Source organism: Bombus pascuorum, chromosome 10 (genome assembly GCF_905332965.1).
Source record: "Bombus pascuorum chromosome 10, iyBomPasc1.1, whole genome shotgun sequence".
NCBI classification, from domain to species: Eukaryota; Metazoa; Arthropoda; class Insecta; order Hymenoptera; family Apidae; genus Bombus; species Bombus pascuorum.
The window spans coordinates 8,967,468-8,991,589 of record NC_083497.1 but is presented as its reverse complement, the minus strand read 5'-3'; the positions used below and the strand labels follow the sequence as shown (position 1 = coordinate 8,991,589).

Below are 24,122 nucleotides of genomic sequence, written 5' to 3'. Positions count from 1 at the left end.
TGCTACCATTCTTCGAATACATTCCTCTTTCTGTTACATTACTATTAATTTATACGTCCATTTGAAAAAAAAAAGTGAATATGAAAGAAAAAAGGAGAGACAGAGTTCAATGGAGTAAAATAATGGAGTGAAATGGAAAGATATCAAATAATATTCATTTTAAACTTCAATGACATAGAGGTATGAAAACGTTGATACTAATAAAATCAATGAGGCTGATAAAAACGTGTATCAAATTTCGTATAACATAATAATTCACTCAGAGAAATATCAAAAATCACGAAGCTGAAACGCGTATGATTCAGAATCGGGATTACGATCACGTTAGCCGGCCAATTATTTCAAACGATTTTAAGAGGTTTTTTTTATCAAATACGAAGCTCCCGTTAGCTCGTAACTGTCGGAGTAGCGAGTGAAATTTCAACCAGCTACCAATGTATCGACAAGGTATCGACCGCGAACACGAATTCCGAAACGGTGTATAGTTTCTTTTCTCTCTCACTCTCTCTTTTTCTCACTGTTCTCTTCTTTTTATTTTCTTAATTTTCTTTTTTGTCTTTCTTTGAAAAGAAACAGCTTCTCGGTGAGAATATGATAAAAAGAAGGATAGGAAAAGGGTGGGATAACGAAGCGAAAAAGAGAGTAAGGTGACGATCGAATACCAACCGGAGAGAATCGTGACAGGCAGTAAGGCGCAGATGCCCAAATACACCAGCAACACTGTCCAAGTGTGACGCGGCTCCTGGCAGAAGTCCAGCTTTTTCCCGCTCGGTAGGCCACCGATTCTTGGCCCCTTCATCGTGCCTCGTGCCGCATAGTTTTCGCCTCGGCCACGTAAACGCGAGCAACACGACCGGATTACGGGCCGGCCGATTTAATAATGCCTCCTCCACCAGCGTCGACTTCCTTCCTTCCTTTCTTCCTTCTCGTCTTCCTTCCCTGTTGTCGCGTGACGAAGGATTTCGCAACCAACTGAAAACGGACCAACTTTCCGCCACTAACATTCCACCGTGTACTGTCTCGAACACACGTACACGCGCGAAGTGACTCGTTTTCTTGGTTCACCCTCACATCGTGGACACTTGATGCTCGAACGAACACTTTGCACGAACACTATATGTAGTACACTATATATAGATTGTACACGGCCGAGCTTTGTCGCACGAAGGAACGCTATTTACCTTTTTCTTTATTTAGGAAAGCCAAAAAAAAAGTTTGTTCGCATATCGCTGTGAAGAAGATGAACGGGAATGACGGATAGAATCTCGAAGCAGATCCAAGGGATTTGTGTATCTGCATGTGCAAGAGAGTATGAGAAAGTATGAGTGTACACTTGGCACGTGACGTTTTTGCGATGGCTCCGTGCAAAACTCGAGATAAGAGCTCATTTACCTAAGGATGTGCTCCGAGACTAAAAGTTCCTGAATATAGCTTGCCCGAGAATCCAGAAGCTTCCTTCGAGACTCCTTTACAAGAACGACGCGTGGCTTCTACCGAAGTGATAGTTTTTAACTGCATTTTTATCTCTTAATAACGTGCCTGGCGTAGTGCTGCCTGTTACCACGGTATCTCGACGAGATAGAGGCTCGGTACGAGACTTTCGATTAGATTGCAGCTTCTGGAAAATGAAAATCATCGGCGAAATTAATGGGACTTCACGTTTTTCGTTGAAATACTGGGCGAGAGGATTTTTTATTCTTAGGTTCTTGGTGGTTGTAAAAACGACACACAGCAGCAGGATGTTTGAATATAAAATACGAGCTGTTTGAGTTTAATACGCGGCGAGTAGCGTAAGGTTAATTGAATCTAAACGTCTGTAGCGAAAATTGAATGATAATACCGCAAGAATAATCCGGGGACAGAGTTTGATGTAATAGTGCCACGGAGATTTGCTGACACGAATCATTCAGATTAATTTTCTAAGTATAGAAAAATTTAAACAGTTCGTCCTTATTGTATCGAATAAAAATATACGACTATAAGTAATCCTCAAATAAAAGATAAAATAATTCGGTCTAAAATTTTACTCACTGCTATCGAACGATATAACCAGTAAAATTTTACGTCCCCAACTTGTCACAAACAAAAGTAACTGTTACACGCACATTCTGAGTGTAAAAAAGCTAAAACACTTTGTCTGTATCTTCAGTTTCCAATAAAAACACTTAACTGTAAAGTAACTCCAAACGATAGAAAAATTCAAGAATCCAATAAGTCTCTTTCTCTCAATAACTCAACAAAGTAACGACTAGATTTCCATCTCTGATTTATCAGAAACGCAAGTAACTACTTTCCACGTGCGACCATAATTCATCCCCTTAAAACATAATTCACCAATGAAAAACCAATATTCTAAACATATGTAGAAATTGTTCCGTGTCTTCTCTCTTCAACAAAAACATTCGATTATAATGTAAATTTTCTCAAAAACAAATAGCAGAATCTAATCTGAGACTCTCGCCTATAATTCAACGAGCCAACGTTACAAAGTTTCATCCCCAATTTGTCACGGACGAAAGCAACTACAATCTACGTATACGCATGACTTACAAACCCTTTAAAATTAATCAAGCAATGAGAATAACCGAAGGGGGATTTCGTTTCGTCAATAGAACGAAACCAAGTCGACTTGTCCTTTGAGACATCAAGGTAAACCTGCTTGGAGTAACATTATCGCCTTGGGAAGCGGCGTAACCCATTTCCTCGATATCCATAAATTAATCCGATCGTCGGGATCCTTATGCATTTATTGCCGTCACGTTAAGTGGCCGGGTACGCCGTGAAAACACAGTTTACCGGCGGATCTACTCGTCCGGATTCGAGCTAAAGCGAATCCAAGTAGGTAATTACATCGTCTTAATTAATTCTTCAGACTGTCGGCGGACGGCAGTCTGTCCTTTCCCCCTCGTGTTGGTGGCACGAACACGATCATGGGGCGACGACGACTTGTCACGTCGTGAGGACGAGGTAGAGTTATTCGCCGGAGAATAGAACGTTTCTTCGGGGCGAGGAACGTTAAATTGCACGTGCAGCACGATTGCACGAGGGTACGACAAGACACGCTACGATTTTGTGCGTGACTACTAGGGGATGAAAGCAGAAAAAGAGAGACCGTGTGATAAATCTTAATGATCGAACGTTTTCCTTTGCTTTTTTGATTCTGTTATCCGTTTGATGTGATTTCTTTCTCCTCCTTTCGACAGAAAATCATTCATTTCTTAAGGAATGGATTATAACTTCTTCTGTTTCTAATTTTTGTTCGGTTTGCAGTATTGAAACTGATTTTTCTTTTTTTTGCCTTCGAGATTACGGGGATATATTGCCATTATTTCTTCTTCTTTCTATAATTGTACCAAGTTTAATGAAATTTAAGTGTTTCAGGTAGGAGAGATATATTATTTTCTTTTTTAATCGTGAATTTCTCCTTGAATCTCAGATTTATATAAAATACTTCTTTTGAGTACATTTTTTTGAATTTTGTCAAAATAATAAGTTTATTTACAGTTTTCAGTAATGATACGTTCGCTAAATATTTACTCGTTGTTTCATTATATTTACTCGATTTTTAATGGATGAAAAAGGCAATGAAAATTATTTCTCTCGTCATTGATCCGTTTATGGAAGGGAGAGTGGAACGAAAAGGGCACTTTAATCGTTACTAGTAAATATAATTTATCGCGTTGTTTATCACGGGAACGTTCGGTCGTAAAAAGAATTAAACGACGTTTCACGAGGCGGAAACTCGTGATTTTAAGTAGAACGCGTCGAATAGTAAAAATTGCCCTGAAAATTGGGTGGGAAGTAGAAAGCTCTGTAACACGCCACGATGGCGCAATTTTTCCATCAAGTTACTATAAATACAGTCATTTGTCGTTCATCAAGTACATGTAGCCATGCTCTGGTCTCCGATAAATCATCATTGATTTAAAATGCTCCGGCGAAAAAGTACGATGTACTCTGCGATAAAATTTGATTTACCGCATCAAAGAATGTGATGTCTCCCTGTGGCTTATCGTGTGTCTTATATTTATTTTAGAACGTGGTCAGGAAAATTACTCGTAGCTAGTTGGATCTCGACACCGTCTGGAGACATTGGTGGATCAATTTTTGAAGCGCGCCATGAACGACGTGGAGGGTCGCTACTAAGAACAATGACGATGCTGATGCGAGACATTCAGTCGTAAATTATCCCTGCAAGGTATTATTAATTAATAGTCTTGTTAAGTCGCGTCACACCGCGCCAAGAGGTGCCAGAAATTGAACACCTCGATAAGGGGCTTTATCTATTGACACTTTCTGTATTATTTAATTCCTTTAAAAAATTATAGGAAGACACAATAAAATAAGATCTTGGACGTAGAACTTCTGCAATTCTTCGATCTCCGGTATTTTTTTTCTGAGAATAGAAATGTAGTTAGAGATGTACAGTGGCTACAAAGTATGTTTGCACATATTACAAATGTATATAAATGTTATATTACAAATGTATATTATATCACAAATGTTTGCAGATATTTTCAAACGAAGTATCTTTTTATCAGTTTCTGCATTTTATTTTCATAGTGTGAAATTTTTGTATTCGCAAAATTAATTAACGCTGAGTGAAATTAGTATATAAATGCTATAATAAACGCACTTTATTTTTGTGGAAATATTCTTTGTTGCTACTGTACATCAAACTGTGTTTTCCAACAATGACGTCTCACTGTACAATTTTTTATAAACCTAATACAGCACCAACTATGTTAGAACGAAACTTTTAAGAGATAGCAGGGGAATTTCTCGGCATGGTTAATGCAATTCAGGAAGAAAAATTCGCGTAGATCTACGTCTCTGGAAGATCGCGTTTAAAACCGACGAACCGGTAGTTGAAGATATCCGAAGACAAAAAGGAGGATGGGAATTACGCGTCGCACAGGTGTGCACTGTGGAACATAAAGCTCGGAAACACGTAAATCGCGCGGTAGTGTGCGGAACTTGCATCCTGGATGTCGTCTGCGCGTATTCTCGCGTAGACGTATGAACGCGCGAACTACGACCACGCTGGGAGTAACGAAATTTTCAAGAATGACCAAATTAAAATGCAAAAGCTTGTACGCTGCGCTGGCTAGTTTCTCACCCCTGGGATACAGAGAAAAAATTGGAACTGGGAACTAATGTCTTGGCATAAATTCGGCAAAAATTGACAAAAGTTAAAGAACACGATCGTCAACTTGCAGAGTATCTGTTGAGTTTTGTTTAAATTAATCAATTCGTATACCACTTTATCAATGTGAACTTGTTATTTCATCTGATTTAATATACTAAATTGAATTTTCTGCGATGTTATATTCTTCAACTTGGCAAACAAAATAAATTCAAATAAAAAATAATAATTAAAAATGAAATAAATAATACAAATAATTTCGATTAACTAAATATAACTTATATGAAACTTCATTAGCCAAAACAACTTCTCTAACAAACTAAATAAGACATTAAAGACTAGTACCATTAAAAAAAAAAAAAAACGAAACGATTCAAATTTCAGCGTGTAGATATACGATCGACTGGCAAGCAGACACCAAGCAAGGGCTCTTCTGAAATCAGAATAAACGGGGTTCAACGGAAAAAAAGCGTCGAGGGTCGAGTGAATCGTCGTTTTCGCGGAACGGCATATCCATTCGAACGACTGTTCGTCAGGAGCTGTCAAATCTCACGAAATCTCCTTTCGGCCGCTATTTATAGTGAGTTCTGGTTGACGGTAGGAGCTCCGTTCCACTGGCGGTTCGCGCGTGCATCGTTCTGCATTAGCCCTCTCGTTTCTTCCAGAACCTCCTCTTTACTCCTTCCGTGTGTCGCGTCTTTCGAGTAACGGAGCGAGTGCAAAGCCCTTCTTTCTGTCCGGGCGTACACATAATTACCAAAGTTAATTAGGGCTTTGGAGATGAAAGAGAGTGAGAACGAAGAGCTTGGATGGTGACGCGACCAGGATGTATTAGCGAGCGGAAAGAAGGCAAGGGTAGCATCAAAACGTTGTGAAACGACCGAAACCGAGCGAGGAAGAATCAAAAAGAGTTTCCCTCGATTTGTGGTTCGTATAATTTTTGACGAAAGGAGAACTGTGCTTCCAGGAATCAGGCAACCCTTAAGGGAACACGAAAAATGTAGAATAATCCTTCAAGTCTGCTCATTCGATCGTTCTCCTGAGATGCAAAGAAGAAGCGAAAAAAGACAGTAGGTAGCAAATTCGAATAAAAAAGTTCCACAATTTGGTTTTCATTTAAGGATGAGCTTAGGAAAAGAGATGTACGCTCGCTATCAAGACACGATCAAGTTAGAATCTGAAGAAAACACGCTAAGACGTGTACAATACTCAGGAATCTGTATATTCTGAAGAAAAACGAACATGATCCTAATGATCCTACACTGCAGGAAATGTATATTACAAAGAAAAGTTCAATATAAGTACAATTTAATGGTCAATGAATCAATAATAAATAAAAAAATAATAAGATTATAACAAAGTGTGATTTCTGCCTCTTATGTTGCACACTTTTAATAAAATTCACACGAGCGGTTGGCGCGACGTCAAATGATAGAAATAAAAGAACAGTTCAATTTATTTTTCTCTTTCTTTTATTTTCCTTTTCTATAGAATGTCAGTCGGTCGAAGCACATGGAAAGCGCGGTAAAATTGCGCGAACGGAAACGAAATACCATTGAAAGTTGCTGCACTTGGCGTCATTCTATTTCCCAGACGGAAAAATGGAAGGGGCGCGCAGGGGGTGGCCTCGCTGTCCGTCCAACCGTGTAAATTTCACTTTTATTCGCGAATGGCAATTTTTTATTTCGACCTGACTGTTTTTCCAGCGAATGCATTTCGACGCCGGCGTGTTTGCACAAAGAACCACCGTTGCACCGCGTTGCTTCAGCTACACCTATCCATACCGCCAATTTTCCCCCTAACTCACATCCCCTATCTCGCCCGTCAGCACACCGGGTCGTCACCCCTCTGTACCGTGTCCCCGGTCAGCACTTGAGTACTCGTGCAATTGGTTTTTCGTGTTCGAGCCACTCTCGGTGTCCTCGGAATCCTAATTTCGCGTTTTTCATTCGCCCTCCCGTGCCTTGTCCATCGTCCCATGGAAAGCAGTCTCGTCATCCGACAGGAACGAAACCACCGGCCTCTTTTCCCCCGATATCTGACGGCTATCGCGATTCTTTCTTTCTTTCTTTCTTTTTTCTTTTTTTCTTTTTTTCTTTTGCGGTCAAAGTGAACAGAGAAATGAAATAAAAACGTCCTGCCGCTGGCATCGTAATCGGTGAATCGACGATATCGTTCTATCGCGTATTGTTTCCACGAACGGGAAAAAGGAAAACCGATAAAGCTTCCACGTGACTTTACCTCGGCGTCTGTTTATGCTCGTAAATTCCAGAAGAATTTTCGACATTACGAGGAAACTTTTCTGTCGCTGTATAGCATTCCTCGAATCACTCGCACCGTTGTCTATTATAAAAGGAACACAGAAACACTGGTAACGAAAATTCCTCGCATTCTTCAATCACCGTACCGAAAGATCACCGCCGTGGAACGAATTGTAAATCGAAAAATCACGTTGTACATCCGAGAAGGTACGCTAGTTCTTCAGGTGAAACGTTGGATTTCGCGATGGTATCGATTGAAGAACAATCGAAGGGAGCGTATATGAGGCGCGTGGTACCGGCATGGGCGTGTAAGAAGCACTAAATCCTGATGCCCCGCGTCCGTAGCTAGCCGGCCCCTCTAACAATAAACTTAGGTGAGAGACGAGAGACGAGCACGAGCACACGCAGACAGAGCGGAGAAACCGCACGCGTGACAAAGCGGCGCTCGTACGCGCGGTGTGCGTGCGTCAGCCACACTAGCTGGATCGTGGATCAACCACTCGAGACTCCGAGATCTATGGTGTGGGAGTGTCTCTGCGGGTACTACGGTGTGGAGGAAGCCGTATGCTGATCATCTGGACTCGTTTATTGGGCATTAAGCGTGTCGGTGTCGTTCGTGAAAGCAATCCGCTCCTTTCGACGCGGTTTTTTGCTCGCTCTTTTAGTGCTGCTCCAGGGAAACGATCTCTTCAATGGAGGAAGTTGACGAAACCTTTCGACTTTGGATACAGGAGATTAACTCATAAAAAGTATCATTGAATTATAGATAATTATAATAATTTATGTTGAATTATTGAAATTTAGAGTATAATTTTAATTTGTATTTTATATTCTCCGTGTGAGAGATTGTCAATTAAATTATGTTAAATGAAAGATTTAAAAATTAAGTGATCTAACACTAAATTGTTATAGTTCGCAATGGACCCATTGATACCAATTGTTGTTGAATTGGGAAGAAAAAATTGTATGGAAATACTGACAGGGAAACTGAATAGATTAAAAGTATGGAAATGTTGGTGTTCATGGTGCAAACATTAAATTAAGCTCCGGATTGACATAGAACCCATTTATAGAACGCCCACGCAGCTGCCAGTCTTGCGCGGACTGCACAAAACCTCCCGAAATACAGTCGCGAGCCGGAGCAATGTTTGTTCCTCCGGTACGACATAAAACAAGCCGCGTGCTTTCAATTTGGGATTCCTAACGAATTACCTGTCTCTTGTGCGCGAGTACGGAAGAAGATGTTAGCGAGAATACTCTTGGGAAGTTGAAAGTGGTCCAGAAAGTGTTTTACAAGTAGGTGACATCGAACCTCGACTTTAAACATCTTACTTTGAGTGAAAACCTAAATGCAACCTATTCCAATATTTATGGATTTCTATTAAAACACCAGAATCAACCACACGACGTCGAAATCAAGATAGATGCTCAGGAATTTATTTTGGGACTCGTCAGCTTAGTTTATAGATCGATGGAATGAAACCTAATTCAGGGAAGAGATACATAAATTTTATTGATTTCATTTTAATGTATATTCTATGCAGTTATTTATAACAGCTATTAATTACAGACTAACGCAAATTTGAGGTTTCTTTTATCTAAAAAATGATTTTTATGAACTTGGCCAATTATGTAAAGTGATTCATATACTTTGCATATTATACATGTTCTACAAAGTTCCATATTTAAATTCCCCATAAATCCGTAGTCTACTTACGAATTACTAAACACATTCTAACAATTAGTTTCTAAGAAGAATCAAGCACAATTAACCACAATACCCTATATGTATTCCCACATTCTTTAGAAAGAAAAGCAAACGAATCCCATCGGAGAACAGAATTCGAACCCCGTGCGAAAATCAGGAACGCGTAGCCGAAAGCGCGATCGATTTCGCGGTAATCGGAACGTCATCTTCCATTCTTTTCTATGTTCTTTCCAAGCGTTGTTCGTTTGAAAATTACACGCGACGAAATCCTCTGTCCCGTTCCGGGCGAGAGCTCTGCTCGGTGGCGTGTACACCACCTTGAATCCCTGTGTTCTATTCACATTTCACATCCGTTTGCATTCCACACGTGCGATCAGAACCGCAGACAGACTGATCCACGTTGGGCACCACGGTCCGGACACGATACCAGGCAAGTTCCACGTTGCCTGGATGCCTGGATGGTCGAAGAAAGAACGTGCAGGCGGAGGACGAAGACGGGACACGTGTGCCGGCGTACGTGTGAACGTGCGGGGTGGAGCGTGGCGAGATATTATGCAGATAAAATATTCATGGTTATCGGGGCTCGCGATCGGGCACGCCTTTATTTTTCGAGATGAATAGAAATGGTGCCATCCCTCCACGACCCGTGGGACACAAATTCTTTGCCCACCGATGACAATGGGGGTGAGAAAGGAGGTAGAAGAGAGAAAAAGGAGAATGGGATCGATGGACGGTATCGTAGAGACAGTGTGATTGCAAAATAATATCGATAACGTGTATTTATCGCTTTGGATCGTCGAAGAAAGATAACAGCGATTGAGGCGATTCAACACTCTGCTCTTTTCACGATTTCTTGGTTTTAACCCGGCTATCTGGTACTGGCTGATGTAATGATAATACAGAAGATAATTCAAAGTTTGTATCAGACACGTGATAAAAACGTATATGGAGAATACAGCCGAGTAACATGTACAAGCATGAGGTGATTCGTTATGAAGAAATAGGATTGTAATTCATGAAGTTATGTAAGAACAAGGTTTTATCTTAATGCAGTTCCTTTAGAAAAACTTTAAAATATACGCGCTATATAGTATAAATTTGAATACTCTTACACGTTAAGTGCCTTCTATATAAAGTATTAAGTTAAACGATATTTCTTCGTATCTCTTAACAATTACTTAACTTTTCCAGTTTTACAGCAGATATAATAGATGTTTATACGTTCATGAGAAATTTAAGTATACTCTACTTAAATGTCATTTATTTCGTTGTGTTCATAAAATTATCGATTTGCATAAACATTTGCAATTTTATAACAACTGTCCTGAGACTTCTTTGGGTAGAGGACCGGAAACTACCGTTGTATAAAAACACACTGGCTTCAAACGTTTCTTTAATTTCGTTTCGAATTGCCTGAACAACCTAATAAAAATAGATCAACGAAGGTGATAGATACGTTATCGAAAATCGTTACCATGGTTTCTAAAACCGTGAGCCGCGTTACTCTCTATTATATGGAGCAACATCGTTTTCTAATATCCGATTGTTGTACGTACAGCATCGACGAAGGCAATTTAATCTTGAAAAGGAAACAGCCTTTACCCGTGCTCGTTCGAATATTTTCCTGAGCGATCCGGAAACGGACTTCGCAGAACGTAACGAGCAAGCTTGCCAGGAATTCGAGTCTGAAAGTGGCATCGTTAAATCGTAACCAGCGCATTCACCGCGCAATTTTCATTCGTTCGATTCTTTTGCGTGACACCATTAACCGACACGCGTTTCCCAAGCGAATTCGTACCTCAGTGCCTGCCCATCCATCTGTCCATTCGGTACGATTTCGATGTCGGATTATTTTCCAATGATGAGAGTCAGTTGATGAATATTTCATCATTGGTGAAATCACGCGTTTATTAAGTATAACATACGCAAAATAACGTAAGCTGTATCTTTATAATATATGTGTTACGCATAATTTTTATCGTTCATTATACTGTACATTATACGACTACTATATAATTGTTATGGCATTTACGATAATGCAATTATTACAACTAGATGAATTTTTTTATCTCGTATCTTCTGCGTACGTGGGGTGAACATTAGCGTGATAAAACTGCAGAACGACACATGATTATTAATTATTCATATGGCAATATATGATCATGCTGGATATAAACGATGTAGGTGTTTTATAGCAATGACGCTATGTGATTCGACAACTTTATATTTCCAATAGCGAAATTGCACTCTTATGTCCATTGGGTCAACAGAAATATAGAGCTACGGAATAATGGCGAAATATAGAGCTGCGCGCAACGATATAGAGCTTCGATGATATAGTAATGTTCCATTGATTTATCTGCATCGACTCTTATATATTTTAATATTATATACTCTTAATTCATTAAGAATATAATCCGCCAGCCAAATGAAACTAACGAATAATACCGAGTGTTGAAATTCTCTTAAGAAAGGAGTTTTCCTCTGTCTTCCTCCAACTATAGAATAATATCGGGAACGACGGTTGGCCAGATCTGGCCGGCGAGTTAAGCGCAAGTTTCAGCGCGGAAAAACAACGATTGATTTCAGTAGACTGCCCTAACAGGAAGTTTCGTTGGTTACGACGACATTAACGAGCGACAAAGATTGCCGGTAGCACCGCTTGGTACGCAGTATCGAAGGAGGAAACTTTTCCTTCCTTAGATCAGATCGAATGCTTGGCCAGCTTATCAGAAAATCCGGCGAACTATCGACGCTTGCAATGAAAAAAATAAGCTTTTGCAATCGACCTGGTACTCTAAACTTCAAACGTATGCTCTTTAGGAATCAAGAGAAGATACTGTATAGATAACCAAAATAGTGAAATATAAAATTGAAGATATTGGATTGGAAGAACGTTGAAATGTGTAATCGAAGTTTATAATCGGAGTCGGGAAGTTGAAATTGTAAAATTCGTAGGATGAAGTAGCGTAATTGGCGAAGCAAATGAGCGGTCGTAAAAGAATGTTTGAAACTGTGGGCTCCGGCGGGAGATGATTAGCTGGATTTAACGATATTCCGTTGAATTTAATTGGCATTTTTGTACGTTAGACCAGCTCCCATCGAAACGATCCCCCAAGATTTGATTAAAGTCCTAATTTGCGTGGCCGGATATTAACTCGGCCGTGAAATATAAGTTTGCCGGATTAATTATCAACGGCTCGGAACTCATTATGGAACTATTGAAATTTTCATCAGAGTACAACTTCTATATTTTCCCGCGTGCAATAATCCTTCGCACTCGAAATTGAATTAAATGCACTTTTCACCGGGCAGCCGATGGATTACGGTTGCAAACGAACACGAACGACATCGAATCGACGCCGCACACATAAAATGTACAGTGACCGGCGGGAACACAGGCGTGTGTCGATCTGAAATTTATCTCGTTGCAGAAGTAATCCATGGATATTGGCAGAAGCCGGTACACGACGCGTTTTGAATTCTCCTATTTTTTGTCTTTTTTTATTTCCAACCCCAGAAAAAATTGTGTTCCTGTCAAAGTTACGAACGGGGTAGCTACGAAAGACAAAGAAACGAGATAAGAATTCAATCAGCTTCGATGTTGTCCGTGTATTCGATGTCCGTCAAATTAAATTCAATTAATTCCGTCCAAGTTAGTTACGCAGCCAACCTAAAAATTGCAACGACCACGGACCCTGTAATTAAGTCTGCTGTCTGGAAATAATTGGCTGTATAATTAGGTGACCGACAGACAGGGTGTGTAAATAATTAGGTACCTCACAGAATTTGGTAGAGGAGAAAGTAAATAATTCCCACCGCCGCCGTTGTCTGGACGAGCACAAAGAACCATCTGAGCAATTAAAACGCAACGTACGATCAAGTTGTCGCGTTAATAGCTCCGTTTATAATTTAATAAACGTTCGCAGCATATTTTGTGGTGTAAATTGTTCTCTGTCGCTGACTCTGTATGTCTGTCTCTCTTAATTTCTCTCTCGATTAAATTGAATCACAATTAACCGAACTAAATCAGGGTAATAAAATCCTCGGCGATGTCAAGAAAATTTCACGAACATAGAAAATAGCCGGTGGTAAATAGAGAGGGTTGAACCCGCAGGTCGATCCATGTCCCGATAAGACGAAAATGAAAAACGAGACACGGAACAGAGGGACTATTATGTCTGCCATGTGGAACACTCGTCTTGACGAATTCTATTCGCGAGCCTTCACGCAGATAATATCACGTATGCCAGTCCGTGCGTTAATCACGTAATGGTGGGAGACACTTGAAAGCTTCTACAATTTGCAGGTCGTCGGTATAATAATGGAGAAGAGATGTAGAACGCGAGGAACTTCAACTGCTCTCCCTGCGGTTCCTAGTTTATCTCTCTTTCTCTCTGTCTCTTTCCTCTTGGCGTCTCCTCTGCTTCTATTTATAATCCTATTCTCTTTATAAGCGCACAAGTGCGAAACGGTCTCGCGTGGCTCCAAATTAGACTCGTTATCACGATATAATTAGTACGGGTGCACGGTACCGGCACGAAATTTGGCGAATCTCGATACAACAATATTCCACCGACCATGTAGTCATATATATCTTTCGTCCATCGTTATAGAAACTGCAATTTATCACAATTTCCGGTATCCAAAAAATTGTACGAACTGATAATCTTTCGACGAACGGCATTATCTCTGCGGATAGATGATTCATCTTCATGATAGTTCTTTCGCGTCGATACACTTTCAACGAAGATGTTCTCCAAGGTGACAAGATACAAACGTAGCTGTTTTAAGAAATTCGTAATTTCTATGGAATACGTAGTGACTCCAGTGTTTCAAAGATAACAGGATACAAATGTGACTTTCTTTTAAAATTCATGGCTTCTATGGAATAGCGTATTTCAAAGAAATTCCAATTCTAAGGCGACAGTTTCTTTCAAAATCGCGCGTTGCATACGACAGATAGTGATTCCAAACTTTTCTCCAACGGTGTATATCCGTCGATCTTCTCACCTATTCCTCCCTTCAACGTCTATGAAATCGTCTACAAAGCTTCCCACGACTCCGGTCATCGGCGACTGGCAGCGTGGCAATGGCAGCGTACGCGACACGGTTGAAATTCGACATTTCCTCAGGAAATCCAGGAACAACTGGGCCGAAAATCGCTGGGTTAAAGGGTTAATGGGCTTAACCGGAGGACCCAGTGGTCCTAGGTGTGAGCCCACGAGAAATGCGCGATGCTGATTACAACGTCCAGGGTGGTCGTGTTAAACAGAGGCTGACTTAGAGACACAACGACGCCGGTGCCCGCCGGTGTAATCCTTTGATTACAGCGTGTTTCGAGAGTCGGCTGAATCACGAGGAAGCGCGTAAGGTGATATTCCTGAATGGCACGGCCGGAAGCCGAAACCGGGCCGCATAAAGGAGGATATACAACGGGGGCGAGTCGCTGGTGGTTCACAAGCGTGCGGGCGCGCGCGCATGCATGCACATACACATAGTCGCCTGACGAACTGATGCAGGATACACGGGAACGAACCAGCATAGCGCATCCGGTGTACTCTGGTAATGAAATACAGTAACATTATATCCGCGATATTCATCCGCGACGTGGTGTGCGGTTTGTCATTACATAGGCGAACGTGTGTGTTTGGCACACCACTGTCGACGGAGGAATACGTGTTCAAGGGTATCGCATGGCATCTGGATTAATCAGAAGAAGCCTTGGGACGATGATCGTTAAAAGGAGAACTCACAGCCAGGAAATTTTGAAAGCTGCGTGCATTTCGCGAGTACATCCGGGACCACCCACGGGCTAGCCATTTTATAGCCGTATCGTCGATTGAGTGAAACATATGGTGGAAATCGTTGATTTGGTGAATCATGGTACGGTAGTGCTTGACTCACTGTCATGGTCATGGGTTATGATCTTATGTGGGCTGTTGTAGAGAAAGGTACAATGGCTCGCGAGAGTATTTGGAGTTTTACTTACCGTAGAAAGCTTTTGTGTGTACATCTGGATGTGAAATATTTTGGAATTGCATTACGTAGATTTGAAGATATGACAGGTGATCAATTCACGATGTTTTGTAAGGAACTGGTAATATTACTTTAGTTATGTACATTTGACACAAATATATCAATTATAAATCGTCTGATTATTTGATTGTTATCTACAATTCTCAAATTTGTATGTTTCAATCCTACTGTTATTTCATCAAGCAAAGAGACATGTAACGTTTCAGGGGTAACTTTTTCTCGAACGTAAATAATTGCTCAATGATAAAAAAAACATAATTGGTTCGATGATGATCCAAAGAATGCTGGAAAATTAACATAAAATTGTACACTCTATATTGCCTATATAATCATATTGTCTGTGCAATATAACTTGTAATTTGTCAATTCCAGTAAATTATGGTATTGTATTATACAAGAGGGAGCGCAGATTCATTCGACGAAAGTAATTCCAAGAACCGATAGTCAACATGTCACTATTATAATTGATGTTTCGCGTTTAAGTCGAATATATGAGTTTCCTCTAGGGACTCGAAAGGTAGATGGTATTCTGAAATTTCGTGATAGGTGGTCCAGACGTAACTAGGATGAAGTATCGTTACAGGTAGTAGTCGTTAGAATTTCTTCGTGAAATCTCCGTTTAGTAATTGCGTAACAGCGCTATATTGAAGGAACTTTTATGACGTCCATTACGTTTTTCTTCCTTTTCTTTATTCGATAGATACAAGAGAAAAAGAATGAATAGGTTTAACCGAATGCATCGTGGTACAACTTTCGAACAATATCCACTTGCACGCAAGCGGCGGGCCATACGGAAGCGCCATAAAGCTAATGATCCCTAAGTGATCCGTACCACGACGACATGATGACTGTTGTGTTAGGGAGGATGGGATTACAACCGAATAGAATGGAACGAGATGGAACATCCCATCATTATCCAATGATCTATGTCTCTTTAGTGACATGCATGCCACACCTCTTTGCATGTAACTGTCAGAAACTATACGATTTCTCCCCGATCGACCGACTACGATGAAACGAATCCTAGTTTGCTAATCTTGTTTCGAATTATATTTTTCTACAGCAAAATCTCCGATGAGCTCATCGATTTTTCCAATGCGCAATGTGTACAACATGGACAATATCGCGTATGGTATATTTTTTCTCTCGCCATAAGAAAACTGTTTGAGTATGCAATTATAATTTAACCGTAATATCCAGTATCCACCTTTCACATTTCATCACACGGTTTTACGTTATCGTCTACCACTTGTCTCAAAGGAATTTCATGTTTCTTGAATAGAATGATCCAAAGACGAATCCAAACTGGAAGCTCGCTTTCCCAAGCGGTTCCAATGCCGTATCAGTATGTTTGCCGTCTAAGCCACTGTACACCGCAAGATTGTGCTTGGCTATTCATCAGGCTCTATATCCGGTGTATAGGATAGCCACCTGTATCTCGCTAAACGGGATTTACACCGTTATAGATCATCAAGTGCGTGATCGAATGACCCTTACACGCCTGCATTCTACGAAAGAAACAATTAGCATGGGCACGATGATTGGACGGCTTAGGTATCTGGTTAGAGAGAGAGATAAATCACGTGGAAATTGTTTGGAATAAATTAGAAATTATATTTTGGGCTGCGTAGTTGGTTTGACTAGTGTTCGTGGAGATTGTAGACGTCAACGCTGGAACTATCGATTTATCTTATTTGACAAAAAAATGTTGAAACTATGAAATCGACGTGTGTTACCTGTAATTCATAATTTGTCGCTTTATTAACATTATTAGTAGATAAATTATTAAATAAAAAAGATCGGTTTGTAAAAGTTGTTTAGTGTAAATTCACCTTAATTAATAAAGAGGAAATGAGAAATTAAACAGCCGTATTTACGAAATGTGGAAATTTTCACAACGGAAGTGCAACTTCCGCATTGTTATTTATCCGCGTTTCCGCCGGAAACGAAATATTATCAATACGTACGAAACATAATAAATTATTACGCCGTATTTCGTTGCCTCGTTGGACATCCATACAAATTTCGACGCCGCAATCGCGGATACTCTTTGTCGCGCAAATCGGCAAATTACATAGATTGGATTGTTATCGAGCATCGACAAACTTCATCACGATGATCGTTGCGTCGTTTTAAGCGTAATACCGCATTTACGGCCGGCGTTAATCTCGCGAGGATCGTTCGATTGGAAAAAGCCGCCTCCCAATCGCTATTATTCCCTTCTCTCCCCTCTCTTGTTCATCGAATCACCGGATAAGAACATAACGATCCTCCCACTCGGAGGTTACATTCAAACACGGGATCCTCTCGACGTATACATCCGGAAGGGAGAAAGAAACTATAAGAGAAGAAGGAAAGATGAGGTCTCGAGAGAAAAGGATCGAACGTTGAAACTCTCCCTTTCTCTTGTCTCCTTAACAATGAAACACCGTTTTCAATTGCGTCGTCGAGGATGAACAAAGAATTGCTCATTACGTAACGAGGTATCGATCCGTTTAACGATCACCCTCCTCTGTTAGGATGTTCAGTTTGAAATCTCGGCTCGTGGTTATATATCTCTCCCGCGATGTCAGAAATATAAATGTCAAGGAAACGCCGCGAGATAGAAGGCCGGTCGGCTTAAAAGCGATGTCACAAAGCGAACGCCGATCAACAACGTGTTGCAGAGTCACTGTACAGCCATAACTCATGATCCCAGGCGACTTTGGTTGCCCGGAGTCATCTGCCTCGCGAGAAGAATCGCTCGACCCCCTGCGGATAATTTATGGGGTGCAACCCTGCTTCGATAGCTGGCTTGTTCAATTTTTAAACGGCCGCCACACCGACATTATATACGGTTTCAGCGAGCACCAATCGGCCTAGATTTTTCAGCTGACGCGAAACATCGCGAATAGAGGATTCGTTGGAGGGCGAAAGAGATAAGAGATCTGTCTTACGGCCATGAATTGTGGACATCATTTTTTTACGATCGTTTCACTTAGACGGGGGCAAGATATATGAGCGGAGACAGAATTTCGTAATTAGATCTATTATGGAAGTTATAGCGATAGTTTATTCGAGATTGTAAAAAGAACACGATGTTAAATTCTGGAAAAAGGCAATAACCGTAAAATAGTATAAAACTGGTAAATTACACTTTTTTTCTTTTTATCTGAAAAGTAATATTGCGTTTGAATTTCACGCAGTATTCTCTGTAGCACTTATTCTACACGATTTTATTTCCAACCGATTGGAAATTGATTTTAATAGAGACTATATCTTAAATTTACCTTAAAATCTATTTTATTTATGGTTATCTTCTTGCAGTGATTGAACTCATGGAAGTAATTGTATACCTATGCAATGAAATTAAGAAATACACAAAAAGTGGAGTAGATCGGGTCGAATCATATGACGCGTACAATATATTACCAGTTGTAACAATTTCTCATTCTAATTCAACAGAGAAATATATATCTGGTGAAAAAAAGTGAATAACATTTTCCTGTCTTTAAATAAAACATAGAGAACATAGTGAGCAATAAAAGCAATTTTCTACAAATTGATTGCCACAAATTGATTGCTCAACAGCCATCTCCACTTACTATCTTTCACCAGAGTAATATCCCGGTCCATTTGAAAAGTGTTGGAAAATTGACAGGCTAATTGACAGACGACTGTCGTAAAAATTCTGAAGAAAGAAAGGAGAATCGATAGATACATTAATAACGAAAGACAGTCAATTGAATTATTATACCAGGCGACAAATGTACAACAGGGAGTTCAGAGGGATCTCTTTAAGAGGGTTTCAGTCTGAAATATATCGCGCCGAGTCTTGGGCGGGAAATTTAGAAGGGAGCAGTTTAATATACTGTGTCGTCTGCGTGCTCAAAATGGAAATTTATTCTCATTCTAACGATGCCGCGTAGCAGGAAATATTGTTCATCGTTTCGAAGCATTATGTACCGTTAAAGGTGAACGTCTATTTTTCATACCAGCGGCTAGAATCTACGTTCAGCGTGACAGGGACAAAGCAAGATGGATGAAAATGAAGTTCTCCTACTGAATTTACATCTTCCACGGATAACGATATACATACGTTACGTGGTCATCGCGTGTCCTTCTTTCCCATAACGAAGATACGATCGCGTTTAGCATACCTTTTTCATAAACCTTCGTTACAAGTCTCTCTACCATGATTGTCTTCGATGTGTATAGTCTCCTCTATGAATCTCTCCTGTTAATAGCTCATCAAAATTTGATTGCGAGAGGCATGGTTCTTCCCTGGAAGAAAAACCAAATAAGGATGCTCCCGCGTATAAATATTTCATCGACTCGTATTAAGTCGCTTTGACCGCGAACGTACGAAGGTTAGTGGCTTGTTTGAACCACGCATAAATCAACCTCTCCTCTCCTGGCTGAATGTTGCGCTAACAACGGTTTGCTCTCGTAAATTGAGAAATGGTTAAGAGGGGAAAAAAGGAGCATTCCTCGCGTGGAACAAAATCAACTGGGATAATATCATTGTTACGAAATCAAATAATGATTTATGAACCGACCCGGGTATCTTTCTTCGAAAACATCAGTCTATGGTTTCTGGGGAGCTGCCCTAAATTCTAAATGGAAGTCGAGCGTAGAAAATAACTTTTAGAACTTTCTATCAAGAGGAATTTTTTATCGTACGCTTAATGATTTCGATATCCGATATTAAATGTTATTAGGAGAAAAGAGGCTGGAAATAAATAGTTCAAAATTAGGATTTATTTGAGAAAATGAGAGAAATAATGTATTGGATATGATGTTGTATTTGTTCAAACATTATTCGTAACCATCGCTAATGGCATCTGCCAAGCGCTTTCGAACCCAGCTACGACGTCAGCCTATAAAACGTTGTCTTATATCTTTATTACCCCGTCTAAAGAACCCCTGCTATGCTGTGGCTCACGTTCGACAGCTCGTGTAGATATTTCGGCAATTTATGTAGAAACTGGGGAGGTCTGGAAGAAGGGAAGTCTACACGATCGAGTAGTTCGTTCATGGCCATACTTAATGCCTTTATTTATAGCCATTATGATAAACTAGAACGACTCATGTAGCTTACCACCCTCTTTGTGAACGGTTCATTATGTCAAACGTAAAATGATTAGGTAATGATATTTGAAACGCTACAAAAAATGACAGATAATTCTTCGCAAATGTTATACATCATCGATAATAAATGAATAGACACTAGAGTTACGAAGATTCTTTGCTTTTTCATTTACTAAAAACATGCATAAACTTTGGCAAAATTATTATTGACATTCAGATAGAAACATGATTAAGCATCGTATAATCTCCATTGTCATAATATCAATTAACGAAACGATCTATTTTTGGAAGATCAATTAATGAACAATTCGAGGATGAACCCTCGTAAGGAAAACTGGTAAAAACAAGGATAGAAATTTTTCTATTTAAAATTAATACTAGTAGTGAATTAGTCAGACAATTAAACAACAACAACAAAATTTTAAAAATTATTTGTACCCTTGCAACTTCAGTTTGTTTGCTCACATTCTTAGTTTCTTTATTTTCATTTCCATGTATCTACAGTACAATAGTATAAAAGTTAAATGCTCATGGAGGACTAGATTCCCGAATAGCTACATAAAACTAAAAAAAGTAACATGAAATGACGCGATGACCCTCTCCAGTGTATGTACTATAACAAACGACTCGGTCGAGCCGGTAAAAAGATCTCGTTAAAAGGATTGTAACGAGAGTTCCGGAACGGTGGTGAACACCTTGTACATGGAAGTCCATTACAGCCTGGAAACCACCCCTCCGCAATTGCTAGTTCGCCAGTTCGGCCAGTCGGTGCCGATAAAAAGCGCGCCTCCGCTCCGGAAGGAAGATCGCCCGTGAACGCTTTCATTGGACGAAATCGTGGTCATTGTCGTGGACATTAACCCGATTTCGTTGGCCGTCACTCGGCTAGACGAGGGTGGTTTGAAAGAGAAAGAAAGAGGAACCAGAAGGAACGACCAGGACCGTCAATACGATCTCTGACTAATAAAAAAGGAAGAGAGAACGATCTTTCCACCGAGTGACTTCGACGATCCAACTAGCTAGATCAACGCTATCGATACGATGTATGAAGCTCGTGTATTACCTAGGGCAAAAGGCGTTAATAGTGAAAAACGAACGAAGGCAGAGAGAGAGAGAGAGAGAAGGAAGAAGAAGATAAAAAAGAAGAGGTTGAAAAGTCAAAAGTGGTGTGGGAGGGCCTTTATACCAACGTGAAGGAATCCTGCGAATTGGGGCTATTGAGTACGGTGGCATTGGACGAACGTAATGCACAGCCAACTAGTATATATGCCTTTCACGAGCGGTCACACCAAAAGACTCGTTCAGGACTACCCAACCCTTTATCGTTATTGCACGTCCACCAGCAAGGGGTGATTATAGCAGAGCGCTGAAGGGGCTGGCTGGTGAGTTAGCCGCGTGTTTCCTGGCCGTTCGTCATTTTTAGTGGTCGGCACTCGTTCGCTCAGGTATTAAATTATATTTCACGAGGGTGATTAACGGTCCTGAGATGTATTATTAAACCGTAGGACCTCATACGACGTGGAATCCTTGCTGGACAAGATGGCACCAACCCCTCTCAGCTTCTCTTCGACGTTCTCTTTTTCTCGGATGTTGTCTCTTAGACGATCCCCTTTCTTGCCTCCTCTTACGCTCTTCTCGGAAAATGCTTTTTACCCTCCGATAGTGTGCTCGCGAAATTACTAAAAAAAAAAAGGCTAGATGAACCAACGGATTAAAGAAAAAATTGCGATTAAACGTATATGATGTTTATAAACGATTTGGAATATTTGATTTGTCCTTTCCTCGCTAGAGAAATATAATTATATTGCACTCGGACATTAGCCGTCGCTGCTCAAACACCTTTGATAATGATTCTTCATCTACGTTATGCGTCCTTTACCGGTTTAACGGAAGACCTGTCGCGAATGAAACGATGTCTCTTGAATAAATTAAATGAAATTTTACTGATTAAAGATCAGGCTCGACGAGGAACGTGCTCCCTCTTTAAATTATTCCCCGCGACGCAAAACGTGCTGCACCGTTTATTTCTGAAGTTATGCACACAATTATGAATTCACATGTCCCGGCTGGTTCGAATTTCAGAGGTTTTTGAATAATTAGCAGCTCATTCGGCGTACGTTCATTGCGTTTAAATAGTAAAATGTACTTGTTAAAGGGGCGACAGAAATTCCATAAAGCGCACGATACTCGTAGCTTCCCTCTAACTACTGCATCCTGTAAAATCATAAACATTGCGTGCCAATGTACAAAACCGTTCTCCACTTTACTCGTTGAAACGTATTTCTTTTTTTTTAAGTACCGCATTTTATCACAATATACGTGTCCCATTCATAAGTATTAAGACACTTGCTGGAAATGAGATAAACCTGAAAAATTATTAGAAAACTATTAAAAATCTTTAGAAGTTATTATCTCGTTCGAAACTTTAAAGAAACTCATATAGATTCAATGTAATACCTAATAAATGCGTTATCAATTATGTATAATAAAATATAATGCTTCTATTTAATATATACGATATTTTCATCAGTTTTATCATTCGCATTATTAAAATTTTAATTCGATCAAAATTGATTTAATTTAATATAATATAATTTAATGCTTATATCCGAGGCTTTTATTTTGCATGAATACAAAACTCTGAACGACTAATCATTTTAACGGTAGTTTCCATTAATTATAGCATTTTATAGGCCAGTAAATATCCTAACATTTAGACTTCGCAATGTATATGCATATCGTGATTGTTACTTATGGAAAAATTAAAGTACACCGATATGACGAGTTTCAGTAGCATGTTCCTGTCGCCACTACCAAACACACAACTTGCAGTAATTTCACCTGGAAACCTTCCACGGTTGCCTGCCGGTGACAACTTACATAGAATCGCACCCGCAGGAAATGTGGTGTACACACACGATCCTGTCGTCCACAATTTACACTTGTCCGAAATATTGACAAGGGAAATTTTACGTTTCGCAATATTTTCACCGGAAAAATTCGCAACTCTAACCAGACCGTACGCATCTAGAGAAAAATATTAATTCTAGTTTACTAAGGAACATGTGAAAAATGGAATTTGGTGACGTAGATTATAGCGAAGAATTGAGTTTCGAATTTTAGAAATTACAATGTGCGAAAGAGAAGTGCATGGCTAATCTAGGTCTTTGATGCTGGAATATATTGCGTAGATCGCAACTCAATCAATTTTTCATGCAAACCAAAAACCAAATCCCGTTTGATCAAAATTCAAACAGTGCAAGACCGCTTCTTGAGAATAATCCTCAACGTTCCCAGAGGATATCCTATCTCGAAACTCCGCCTAGAACTTGACACCTCTGACATCCACACATACATAAGAAAACTGACATGCAACACGTTCAAACGGAATGACAGCCCTTTAATCAAATGACATTAGGAATTACAATCTGCGCGAAATCCTTCAAAAGACGAACATAGCGTATCTCGTTTCCTTAAAAGAACCACTAGATTACAATTATTTTCAACGTCTCATTTATTTTAATTTTGATGTCAAAATATTTTTGTAATCCCCATCTCTTCAATCTTCAAAACACGGTATAATAAAAATTCCGAGATATATTTCTAAATAGTATCAATTATCCAACAAACGGTAAGTTTGAAACGTGTGAGTACAGGCGAATATTCAACTATAGCAAAGGATAATTCGAAGATTCGCGGAGAGTTATTTTATTTCCAGACGAGGTAAATTTTAATCGTGCATCGGTTAATTATACGCAGGAACGTGTACAAACGTATATTTGTTACGCATACGGCTACTCTAATTGCATCGATTACTATCCTCGGCGACTGAATCCAACGAGTAATTTATAACTTAGAAAGAGATCGTAAAGAGAGTAGTTACTAATAATATCGATAT

The 24,122-nt window shown here is 39.8% G+C and overlaps 1 protein-coding gene and 2 long non-coding RNA genes across 6 annotated transcripts in view; 1 reads left to right on the top strand and 2 right to left on the bottom strand.

Annotated features, from left to right (window-relative positions):
* LOC132911289 (uncharacterized) overlaps positions 1–6,608 on the top strand; it is a 108,796-nt gene extending 102,188 nt beyond the window's left edge. For 2 of the 3 annotated variants that reach the window (XR_009658950.1, XR_009658949.1), the window contains exon 4: positions 4,037–4,443. This is a non-coding gene — a long non-coding RNA (uncharacterized LOC132911289). Of the gene's footprint in view, positions 1–4,036; positions 4,444–5,530 lie in introns of those variants that run through there. The other variant, XR_009658951.1, reaches the window with a different exon arrangement.
* The window catches only part of LOC132911268 (uncharacterized), a 117,154-nt gene extending 109,243 nt beyond the window's left edge, over positions 1–7,911 (bottom strand). Inside the window, exons 1-2 of one of the 2 annotated variants that reach the window (XM_060967806.1) lie at positions 7,388–7,911; positions 667–1,618 (exon numbers count right to left, since the gene is read on the bottom strand). In XM_060967806.1, coding sequence (XP_060823789.1) covers positions 667–799 — 133 coding nt within the window. In that variant the 5' untranslated portion in view covers positions 800–1,618; positions 7,388–7,911. The remainder of the gene's footprint in view (positions 1–666; positions 1,619–7,387) is intronic. The other variant, XM_060967807.1, reaches the window with a different exon arrangement.
* A 9,046-nt stretch (positions 7,912–16,957) lies between these two features.
* Positions 16,958–22,518, bottom strand: LOC132911292 (uncharacterized). Its single transcript, XR_009658954.1, has 2 exons — positions 22,371–22,518; positions 16,958–21,903 (listed from the first exon to the last, which is right to left on the bottom strand). It is a non-coding gene; the product is annotated as an uncharacterized LOC132911292 (long non-coding RNA).
* Between the last annotated feature and the right edge of the window lie 1,604 nt (positions 22,519–24,122).